A 12,150-nucleotide genomic window follows, 5' to 3' on the forward strand; every position below is an offset into this window, starting at 1 on the left:
CTGCCTTTTAGGTTGGCCTCAGCCCCTCTCGTCTTTTACAAATGCCTGGCGGCAGTGGCTACGTATCTCAGGCGTCGTGCGGTGCATGTCTTCCTGTACCTAGACTGGATAATCAAGAGCGATACCCGCGCAGGGGCGCTGAGTGCTCTAGCCCTGACAGTGTGGATTCTACAAGCCTTGGGGTTCGTACTCAACTACCTAAAATCTCACCTCTGCCTGTCTCCTCAGCTGGACTTCATAGGCACAAGACTGGACATGGTGCAGGCAAAGGCGTTTTTGCCATGCGATCAGGCTCTTGCCCTCGCATCGCTGGCGACCGCCGTCCGCAGCAATTGGCAGGTGACTGCACGTCTTCTGCTCTGTTTGCTGGGCCAAATGGCGGCTTCTGTCCATGTTACCCTTCTTGCCTGTTTATGCTTGCGGAGGCTCAGTGGACCTTGTGGTCACAATGGCGACCGGCCTCTTAGAACCTAGAGACTTGCATTGCAGTCATTGAACCTCTGCAGGCATCTCCATCCTGGTGGAAACACCTCTCCAGTTTGGAGCAGGGGATTCCCTTCCAATCTTCTCAGGGCTGGGGAGCCCATGTGGACAGCCTCCACACGCAGGGTCTCTGGGCCGCTTATGAAGCCCGCTGTCAAATAAACGTTCTGGAGCTTTGGGCAATCCATTATGCCCTATGGGCGTTCAGAGATCAGTTGTTGCACAAGGCAGTCTTGATCCAGACGGAGAACCAGGTGGTAATGTGACAAGGGCTCATTCCTAGTCTGTCATGAGGCGGTGCAGGTATGGACTTGGGCCCTGTTTCAGGGGATGTCATTACGTGTGACGTACCTGCCTGGGATTCTGAATGTGCTGGCGGACCAGCTGGGTCGCTCCTTCCAGCTGCGCGAATGGTTTCTCAACCTGGAGGTAGCGACCAAACTGTTTCGTCGATGGGGGACACCAGCCTCCCCACGCAATCACAAGGTGAGCAGGTTCTGCTCCCTATTGTTGGGGGATGGGCATTTCGCCTTCTCCCTCCACTGGGGGAGAGGTCTGCTGTATGCGTATCCTCCTCTACCATTCCTCCTGAAGACCCTGCTGAAGTTTCAACAGGACAGAGAGGGACCATGATCCTCATGGTGCTTTTTTGGCCTCGACAGGCCTAGACCCTCTACTGCGGGACCTGTTCATCAGGCCCCCCATCCGGCTGGGGACCACACCCAATCTGATCATGCAGAACCAGGGCACCCTGCGCCATCCAAACCTCCAGGCGCTGCCCTGATGGCTTGAATGTTGAGCGCCTTGTCCTTCAACCCCTGGCCCTCTCGGACAGTGTCTCCCAGGTGCTGGTGGCTTCTAGGAAGCCATAAGAAATTCAACCAGAAAGTCCTGCAGCTTGAAATGGAGAAGATTCTCCATCTGGTGTGTGGGGCAGGGCTTGGATCCATTCTCATGCCCCCTTCCCCAGCTGTTGGACTACTTGTGGCACCTTTCCGAATCTGGGCTTCAAACCAGCTCAGGGCCAATCTCAGCGCTTTGAGTGCATACCATCAAGGTGTCGCTGGCACACCTGTATCTGTGTTGCTTTATGAGGGTCCTGCTCCAGCTGAAACCACCTCTTCAGCCTCCTGTTGTGTCCTGGGACCTCAATATTGTCCTGGCTTGGCTCATGTGTCCTCCCTTTGAGCCTCTGCATTCCTGCAACACGAAGTTCCTCACCTGGAAAGTTATATTCCTGGTGGCAATTACTTCGGTTCGTAGGGTCAGTGGGCTTCAGTTCTTGGTTACATACCTGCCATACATGAGGTTTTTTCACTATTGGGTGGTCTTGTGCACGCACCCCAAATTTCTGCCTAAGGTTGTGACTGATTTTCACCTTAATCAGTCCATTGTTTTACCCACCCTCTTTCCTATGCCTCATTCCCACCGGGGGGAATGGTTTCTTCATACCCTGGACTGCAATAGAGGCTTGGCTTTCTATTTAGATTGCACAACCAGTCACAGGCAGCCCACTCAGCTCTTTGTATCCTTCGATACAAACTGGCTGGGAGTGGCATTGGTTAAACAGACCATATCCAACTGGCTGGCGGATTGCTATGCGCAAGCTGGCCTTCCACTGGCCGGCAGAGTTAAAGCTCACGCTGAATGGGTCATGGCGACATCGGTGGCCATCTGCGAGCAGTCCCCATCATTGAAATTTGCTGTGCCGCCACATGGAGTTCTCGTTACATGTTTACGGCCCACTACTGCTTGGACAAGGATGGGCGTCAGGACAGTGCCTTTGGTCAATCTGTTCCAGACCTGAACCCAACTCTTCCGGCCTAGTACCCGTGTTGGGAGCCAGGCAGCCCCCTGCTGACCAACAGAACTGCAGGTTTTGTTGTGCCCATTGGCACCTTGTTCAGTAACTGTTAGCCTGGAGCTTGGTACTCACCCACTTGTGAGGACTACCATCCTGTTTGTCCTAGGAGAAAACGCAGTTGCTTACCTGTAACAGGTGTTCTCCTAGGACAGCAGGATGTTCGTCCTCAGAAATCCCGCCCACCTCCCTGCAGAGTTGGGTTCTCCTTCCGGTTTATTGTTTTATTTTTTCGCTCGTATTTTTTCTATGTTACGAGACTGAAGGGGGACCTCGTGTGGATGTGCGGATAGTAGCATGCAGATCAAAGCTTGTAGAAACTGACAAAAGTTTTCCGTGTCTGGCTGCATCGAATGATGTCACCCACTTGTGAGGACTCACATCCTGCTGTCCTAGGAGAATACCTGTTACAGGTAAGCAATTGTGCTTTTTCCTCTTTTGTGGATGCCTGCTGACGTACCATGCTAAAGATCTGTTGAAATGTATTACTAATTTATAGTTTATTCTTGGCATTTAATATTCTATGTATAAATGCTAATCACAACATAACATTCAATGTCAAAGAATTAAATGAAAGGGCATGATAGAGGATATCAGTAAAATAGTACAGTCTCTGCTTGCACAAACTGTAACATCATTGCATGACTTGCAGCAAGGAGAAAAGGCAAAATGTGCTTGTGCGCCCCTGAAGTTCTTTAGACCTAGAATTGGATGGGCAGTGATGCAAATGTAATCTTCAGGTTTCACTGTACTAGGGACATGCCAAGCAGGGCCATGAATGATTTTTATTTTATTTAGTGCTTTTTTTATACCGACATTCATGATACAGATCATATATCGGTTTACATGGAACAAAGGGTTATAACATAAACATAGAGAGGCAAAAAGTTACAATAAAACAAGGGTACTGGAACTAGAGAGAAGAGGAGCCAGTAGCAGAAGGTAACTCTGTAATTATAACAATAACAAATCATTTACAATATCGGTAATGGAGTGCATTGAATAGAAGGCATTGGTATATGACTATAACTGACATGGTGTGGGGCACTTTAGCCTTCATTCTCTAGAACATTGGTTGTATAACAGATGTTAGATATTCTTAGTTCTTCTCCATGAGGGCAGCTATTACATATATGCCATGTATAGATCAGCTTTTACAAAAAGCTGTGACCCCCAGTTTAAGAAATACTGGGTTTGAGGCCATTCAAAGGACAGGCTCCAAGATGTAGCCTAATCTGAAAACCTGAATATGTATGTTCTAGGGTAGAGGAATTGATGTGATTGAGATGTTGAAAGGAGGTATAAATAATGCAAAAGAGGCAAGCATTTCTTTGGTGGAAAGGAATTTCCAGAACAAGGGAATCATGATATGAGAGGTTGGAAGGCGGTAGACTGAGAAGTAATCTGAAAATTGTTTTATTTGAAAAAGTGGTAGATGCATGAAACAGTTTCTCAATGAAGGTAGAGGGAGCAGTAATATAAAAATTCATAAAGATGAATTCTAAAATAAAAATGAATTTCTTCAAGTCTTTTTTTGTGATATATATTCAACCAGCTCGCTTGAAATTCTGATGACCTCAAGCATTTAGATTATAAAATGATTAGTAGAAAAGCCCATCAAATATGGTGTGGAATTGCAGCCCCTGCCCCCCCCTCCCCCCCAGCATTCCCACCTCGGGGTCAAGAATGCTGCCCACTCACTCCTGCCCAGACGGCCGCAGTACTAAAATGGCATCGCCTGCAACTTTCCTGTTCACTGCTATTCATTCTAGTGCACGCTTGGAGCGGCACCCGGTAAAACAAAGCCACCACTGCCACAATCCAACTGCTTTTTATATATGTTTTGTTGAAACGCATATCGTTGCATGCGTCTGATGACAGCGCAGTCATACTACTCAGTTATCAACAATCAGAATAACCAGAATTCTAAGAACTTTTTCAGCAGCCATCTTTGAAAGTCAGCCTCCTAAGTATGTTTGAGACCTGGGGGCCATGGAGTGACCTTTAAAATAAATATCCCTTTAGAATACTTTAATACTGCACTTGGCCATCTTGAGGTTCTGGTATCTTGAACTGCTTTGATAAACAAATTTTTTTGTCCTTAGCTGAAATTCATTGCTGTTCACTAATGTAAGGCACTTACATCTTCATGTTTGGGACTATAAATGTTACTTTGCTTCACACACAGTGCATAAAGTAGCTAATGTATGTTAAATGCTGATTTATTCTGACTTTATGTGAAAATTATCCAAAAAATGTTAAACACAGAAAGCTTCAAGGAGCAATTTTTTTCTTATGGAAGGAAATTAATTTTCTAATCTGAAAAATCTGCTTTTTAAAATTATAATCCATTTTGTAACCATTATGCTTGTGTGCCTGATAAACGATTACTGCACTTCCCAATTATAATGCACTTGGCTTTTCTGCATGTCCTGTGCATCGCAGAGATGTACAGGTATGTCTTACTGCCCTACCATTCTTTAACAGGTAAATTTTCAAAGGAGTAGAGTTACATGTAAATGTAACTACTATTGCAGCAGTTTTCAAAAGCCAATTACATACATAAAGTGCACTTATGTGGGTAAATCCTATGGACAATTCAATAGTATATATTGTAGCAATTTTCAAAAACCCACTTACACGGATAAAGTGCATTTAAATATGTAAAACCCAGTTTTATGCATATAAATGATTTTGAAAATCAGGCCCTTAAGGGGTGGTATTAGCCAGGCACTAAACAAGTCTGACTCATGATTGCATGTCTAACGGATCATTTTGGGTTTTGTTTCTCAACATGGTTGTTAGAGTATAGTCCATTCTAACCATGCATAATGCTCTAAACAGGAATATCAAGTTTGCACGTACATGCTTCTGGAACAAAATACAGACGACTCAGATTGACCTGAGTATTTTGTGATAAATTGTTTTTGGTGATTCTGCATAATTAATCTTCATCTACTAATTGGAAATACTTTACTGTTTCCACCCCCCAGGCTTTGGCAGCTCAAGTACTTCTGGGTTTAACTTCAGCAATCCTGGTATCACTGCATCGGCTGGCTTAACATTTGGGGTGTCAAATCCTTCATCTACAGGTTTTGGGACAGGAGGGCAGCTTCTTCAGCTAAAGAAACCTCCAGCTGGAAACAAGAGAGGGAAAAGATAGACATTTTAGGAAAAAATCGTTATACCAGAAATATCTATTTTTCTAAAAGGGTGCAGTAACAGTATCAGAGGAGATTTATAACATTTTGCTATTTTTCCCTACTCTGGAAGATTAATTTTGAAATTGAACTATGTTTGTGAGAGGAAAAACTGGTATTTTCTTGTCAGCTGAAAATCCACTTATGTATTTTTATTCCCTCTGTTCCTTATTAAAAATGTTGTTCTGACTGGGTTATTGCAAAAACAAATATTGTTAAAAGCATATAGATAACCTAAGTATAATTGCAAAAATATCTGTTACTAGGCTATAGGCTATATAAATATGTACACATTTCTTTGTGGTTTAGACACAGCATTTATTGTAGATATTACTCTTAGAATTCACCTACCTACTACATGCTGCTGCCTTTTGAAATAATCTTGTGGGGGCATTTTGTTTGTCTTTAAGTACCTGTAATTGTAATGCACACCTTGTTAATGTCAGTCAGTATACTTACATTTGTGTGTGTGTGTACAATAAGATTGGACTGCACTAGGAAGCAAAAATAGGAAAACTTGCTCTGGAGAGGAGATGATAGACAGTGGTGGCCAAAGTGGAAAGGCTTCATCTCATTGAGATTGTTTTATAAAGCATGGGTTTAAAACCTCCCCTAAATTTTCAATTCATAAGGAAAAGCATAACAGGATATGACTTGCACGGTTTAAAACAAAAACTCCCTGTAGATTACAAAGTGTAGTCAAGCGTCTTCAGTCATTTCTCATGTGAGTTATTGCAAATTTCACATCTGTGGTGTTCTCAAATACTTATGAAATAAAGACAGTTTAGGAATTTTAAATAAGTAGAATGGTTTTTGTGTTTGAAATTATGCAGAAATTCAACACTTTTTTTTTTTAACCATTTGAGAAATGTGAACATATGCATAACATGGCTCTTACATTAAATACTGCATGCAGTGCTGTTCATATTTAGATATCCTACATGTATTCAGCAGTAATTTGAACTGTCCTCTGTTTCCACATGATGTAATTATTACTCCGAACTAAGAGAAATCCTTGAAATATTAGTTTCTTTTTACCTTTTTTGTGAGAGTGGAGTTCTGCGAGGCCTTAAGCATCTTCTTTTAATGTGCAAACTGCCAAGTGGAGCATAAGTATTCTAGTGCAAGACAAGTTCAAGGGTGACTGCTTTGGAGGAGGTCTTCCAGGATGCCATTAAAATATCCATTCTAGGTATTTGCCAAAAACCCAGCCTGCCACATACAGTTCTGCTAGCCTTAGTTCATAATTATACTAAGAACTTGTATGGAAGAGCCTTTTAAGGAAATGAGATACATACAAGATGTGAAGAAACCACCTGATTTATCATACTTTTATCATAATCTGGAACAATTGGCTTTTATCTGTGCACACTTTCAGGAAAAAGTATGATGAGAATACTTTCTGCTGCATGTATAATACCTAAACATGAGGATTCAAGCAGTATTTGAATGCAGGAGTTATGTAAATTAATATGTACACATATGCATATTTACACAATGCACCTTGTTCACCAAAGCTGCTTATTTTAGATTTACTTTTGCTAGATTCAAACACTTCCATGGCTATAAGAATATTAACTGGTAATCGGGTGTAATGTACTTTGCTATTCCTTATGTAATGGATTCCAAGTAATATCTACAATTTCTTATTTGTAAGGGCACATCATTGCCTGTTCTTTCTTTGCCTTTTCTGTTCTAGTAAGAATTTTCTTCATATAACATTTTGAATTTGAAATAAACTAGTTGTCTGGTGTCAACTACTGATAGTTTTGTGTCTTAACCTTTTAGATCCCGCTCATTGAAGGACTTATTTCCTGATGCCCCTTTTTACATATCTTAGTTAACTAGACCCAAATATGGTATAAAAAATTTTTCAAGGAAATCGGACTATGGGTTTTTGAGAAAAATGCATGTCCACTAGTGGAACGTTGGGATCTACAGGAGTCAAAAAGTACTTTTTCAAAAATTCTTTATTTTAGGTAATTCTTGTAACATTTCTTTATTTTAGGTAATTCTTATAACATACTGCAATACTACAGCTGATATCATACATAAGAATGAAAATTAGTCAAAAAAATCAAGCATGATAATCTGGAAAACATTTTTCATGTAAACGTTTACCACAAAATTCACACCACTTTTTTGTATTTTTGGAGCAGACAGCACATCGGCCTTGGGAAGTTGTGGACAAGAAGTGAGGCTGTGATGCCTTTACATCAGCACTTATGGATGCTGTAGGACCTCCTTTCCGGATGCGGTAGCTTGAAAGGCCACATTTCATTGCTACGGTAGATACTTCACGTAGGAAGTCCAAGTGGCTCATTGCTTCTTTTCCAAGCAGATGGCAGTGAATTTTCCAAGCTGCCACAACAGCCATGTTCAAGCCATTTGAAAATAAATTCCACCACCACTTTTTGGAGCGAAGTGTTGGGCGGTAAGCTGATAAAAGCCGGTCAAGTAGATCACCACCCATGCCTTGATTGTAAGCACCAATTATTTTTGGTTGCTTTATTAGAACTTTTTTCTTTTCTTTGAGAGAATAGCGGCTGGCATTTTGAAGTGGAAATGGCTTCATCCAGTTGGACATGACTGTGACCACACTGCTGTCATTCCAGCGGACACAGATGATGTCTCCATCACCACGATAATCAAATTCCCCACGATCTTTCTTGCGCAGTTCTTTAGGTGCCATTAGGGGACATTTCCCAGTTCTGTTTTCTCTGACAGTGCCAATTGCTCGAAATCCCTTTTCTTTCAGTTCCACCATCAAGTTGTGTGATGTGAAGAAATTATCAAAGAAAAGGCAATGATTTCTTGGCTCTTGAATGACTGAAATCAGATCCGAAATTACTCTTGTACCAAGTGGAACTTTTTCAGTTTTATCAGTGCCTGATTCTTCTGGCTGATATTTGGCACCTGTATAAATCTGCATTGAAAATGGAAAACCATCTGGACTGCACATCATCCATATTTTGTATCCAAATCGAATTGGTTTTCCTCGAAGGAACATTTTGCAGCTATGATGACCATAATATGGTACCATTGATTCGTCAATGCTCAGGCTTTCACTAAAAACACCTCCGATCTTCAAAAACTGAGCAGATAAATGGGTATAAAATGGCTCAATTTTTGCAGCTTTTCCAGGTGGTAGTTGCAAATTGTCAACAATATGAAAATAGATTTTCAGGTCCTCAAAGCGTTTTCTTGACATGATTTTTGGCACAATTTGGTTGCTCAAATCTTCTGCAGTTGACCAGTAATGCTTTTCTTTTGGAACATGGTGATAGCCACTGTGCAAGAGTATTCCGAAGAAACGAGTGATTTCGTCAGCATTTGTGTCAATGCTTGCCAATTTCTGCCTGGCATATATATTTGTCATGTATGCTAATTCTTCTAAATAATCTTCACCCATAATTTCTATGAAAAGTTCAAATGGTGTCTTTTGAAGAAGATCTGGACGAATATCAGCCAACTTTGTTGGGGGATGCTCTTCCATTGTGGTCGTGAAATCATCTGTCTTGATCCATCTTGGCTTTGGCTTCTCTGGGTTTCGTTTTCCTTTGGTATCTCCTGATTCTTGACAATAGGTTGATAGCAATTTGTCATCCTCATCCACTTCCTCATCGCGTGACTCAACTGCAACTTCCACTTCACCACACACATCTGCTGGTACTTCTGGTGTTAGGTCTTCGTCATTGATATCTTCGATATCTGAGTCTTCTAAATTATCTGATGGTGGTAAAATCAAAATATCAGCTTCTGTAGCTTCAGAATCGCCCAAAACTTGTTCAACTGCTTCTTCAACAGTCAAGTACTTCTGAGTTTTCATTGTATTCCAAATTAGGAAATGAACAGGACCGTCGCGGAGCTAGTCTCGCTCGTGCAGCCCGAGAAGAGGACGGCGTCGCGGAGCTAGTCTCGCTCGTGCGGAGCTAGTCTCGCGGGGCCCGAGAAGAGGATGCCATCACGGAGCTAGTCTCGCTCGTGCGGAGCTAGTCTCGCGGGGCCCGAGAAGAGGATGCCGTCACGGAGCTAGTCTCGCTCGTGCGGAGCTAGTCTCGTGGGGCCCGAGAAGAGGACGCTGTCGCGGAGCTAGTCTTGCGGGGCCCGAGAAGAGGACGCTGTCGCGGAGCTAGCCTGTTGTGCTCAGTCCTTGCATCCTGAGATGGAGGCCCAGGAGAGAGTAAGATTCCTCATATAGTGTATGGGAGTGATAAGCCTGTGTGTCTGTATGTTTGAGAGAGAGAGAGAGAGAGGGAGCATGGGAGTGAAGCCTGTGTATGTGCTTGAGAGAGAGCATGAGAATGAGAAGTCTGTGTGTATGTGTATGCATGAGAGAGAGCATGGGATTATATGTAATTTACCCTTTTTTTAAATATTTGTGAACCGTTTTTTGCATTTTTATTCATTTTTCAAAAATGTGTATATTTTGACCCACAAAGATCCCAACGTTCCACATGTGGAACATGCAAACATAAATTGGTGCTGATCAATTTGTATCTTACCTACAAAAGAAAGATTTATGCCAACATGATCAGAAAACCCTTGGGAACTTGAATATATCACACAAGTCCTTTATTGACACTCAGTATCATACCAAAAGGTGAAAAGGTCATACTATGTCAAAACTTCAGTTTTTGACCTACTTTGCATATTCATATCTTTAAGAGTATTCATCTTGGAACATCACATTTTTGGATTTAGACTGTTCAAGTTCTATACTCTCAAGCTAAATGGTTGAAAATTTGATTTTCTTTAGGTTTGGAGTAATTAAAATCATTTAAAAAAATGTTCCACTTGTGGCACGTTGGGATCTAAAAGGTTAAGAGACTGAGAGGTAGGTGAAAAATTGGAATTTCCCAGCCACAGATTGCTTGAGCCTGTGAATAGCCAAGATTTTAACCTCACTTTGTAGATCATGGATAGCAACTCCAATCATTAAGTGTCACAAGTGGATCTGGTTTTAGGTTTCCATGTATGCAAATCTGTCATATATATTCATTATGGATAACCTGAAAACCAGATTGTTTGTGGCACTTGGACTGGAGTAGCCTACCCTTGGTGTAGATTATAGCTGCTGTTGACTCTTCAAGTATTTTCTTTCTTGGTCCTCTCACCACAAGCAGCTCATTAAATAGTTTGCTAAAGTAGCTTGAATTCTCCTAGGACAAGCAGGATGGTAGTCCTCACAGATGGGTGACATCAGATGAAGCCCAGCACAGAACTTTGATGTCAGTTCACTGAGCTTCATTGCTACTAAATGAAAAAATAAACAGTTACTCTTAGGGAAAGCAATTTTGAGTTCAGTTCAATGTTTGATCTTTACAAATACAGATGTTAAATTTAATATGCACGTTGAACTCTATCACACTGATGTATAACTTCTTGTAAAAGAAAATATTGCTTCCATAATGTGCATAAAGTAAATATTTGCAGAATCATTCAACACTTGCAAGATTTTCCCTTAAAATGTTTTGTAGTATGGAAGTCTGTTGCTTTACGTTGTAAAAATATTGTCAAGTAGCAATTGTATGTTCTACCATTTTTGTCCACAAAATACAGGAGATTTTGGTGATGCAGTAAAAAGGAAATATTTTTTTTTTGAGCACAAAACTTGCTTGCACTTTTCTACATTTGTTCATCACAGCATCAAAGGCTTGGGTTTTTTTTAGATTAAGAAGATGTACTTATTGTGTTTTTGAAAAAGCAGATGTACAAAAAGGTGTAAGTTCACTTATAGAACTTTTAAAAAAAAAATAAAACTGTTGCTAAGGGTTGCAGTCATTCTAATGTTTGTGTTTTGGTGGAGATTACTGCTTTTTTAAAACTTAGTTGCGTTTGACATGCTGAACCACTGAGCATTTTTGTGATTATGTAAAGATAATTTTTAAAAGGTTATTGTCCACAAACATGCAACCTGTTGTAAAATAAAACTCATTAAGTCAGTGATAAAATTTTACTTGCCCTAAATGTTCATTCTTGTGAATCTTTTTTGCAACAATCTATAATATGAATGTGGCTGTGATGGCTGTGTCTGCATGGAAAGCACAGCTATTCTTGAGCCAGACAGGTGTTATGGGAATTCTTGTAAATGTAATAGGGATTTAGCAGCAAACCATTACACAAGGTCACTGGCACAATTTTGAATTTTGGCAGTGGCAGGGAAAAGGGGAGAATGATTCCCTCCTGCTGTGCCTTGGTTGATTGATGGATTGGGGGTAGACTAGAGAGGAGGACTTGATTGGGAGTGGGAGGATGAACTTGGATGCAAGGTGGGGAAAAGGAAATAGGGAGCCCACCACTCATAAGAGCATGAGACTTTCCATACTGGATCAGACCAAAAGTTCATCAAGTCCAGTATCCTGTTTCCAACAGTGGCCAATCCAAGTCACAAGTACCTGGCAGGGTCCCAAGAAGTAGATGGATTCCATGTTGCTTATCCTAGGGAGGATTTCTGCAACTCCAACTTAATAATGGTTTATGGACTTTTCCTCCAGGGACTTGTTCAAACCATTTTTAAACACAGCTGCACTAATAGCTTTCGCCACATCCTCTGGCAAAGAATTCTAGAGCTTCATTAGTTGATTAAAAATATTTTCTCTTATT

At 41.3% G+C, this 12,150-nt stretch overlaps 2 protein-coding genes across 6 annotated transcripts in view; one reads left to right on the top strand and one right to left on the bottom strand.

The window, feature by feature from the left end:
• Positions 1-6,342, top strand: part of NUP58 (nucleoporin 58) — a 206,913-nt gene extending 200,571 nt beyond the window's left edge. For all 5 annotated transcript variants that reach the window (XM_029602565.1, XM_029602562.1, XM_029602563.1 and 2 more), the window contains one exon: positions 5,338-6,342. In XM_029602565.1, coding sequence (XP_029458425.1) covers positions 5,338-5,507 — 170 coding nt within the window. In that variant the 3' untranslated portion in view covers positions 5,508-6,342. The remainder of the gene's footprint in view (positions 1-5,337) is intronic.
• Positions 6,343-7,621: 1,279 nt separating this feature from the next.
• LOC115092356 (piggyBac transposable element-derived protein 3-like) lies at positions 7,622-9,373 on the bottom strand. The gene has a single exon (XM_029603157.1). The coding sequence runs from the start codon at positions 9,371-9,373 to the stop codon at positions 7,622-7,624; it is 1,752 nt and encodes a 583-aa protein (XP_029459017.1).
• Positions 9,374-12,150: the final 2,777 nt, after the last annotated feature.

The sequence above is a fragment of the Rhinatrema bivittatum genome, chromosome 5 (genome assembly GCF_901001135.1).
Source record: "Rhinatrema bivittatum chromosome 5, aRhiBiv1.1, whole genome shotgun sequence".
NCBI lineage: Eukaryota > Metazoa > Chordata > Amphibia > Gymnophiona > Rhinatrematidae > Rhinatrema > Rhinatrema bivittatum.

What these genes read in the sequence shown, in the direction of transcription:
- LOC115092356 (XM_029603157.1), bottom strand. Translation starts at nt 9,373, where the DNA reads ATGAAAACTCAGAAGTACTTGACTGTTGAAGAAGCAGTTGAACAAGTT.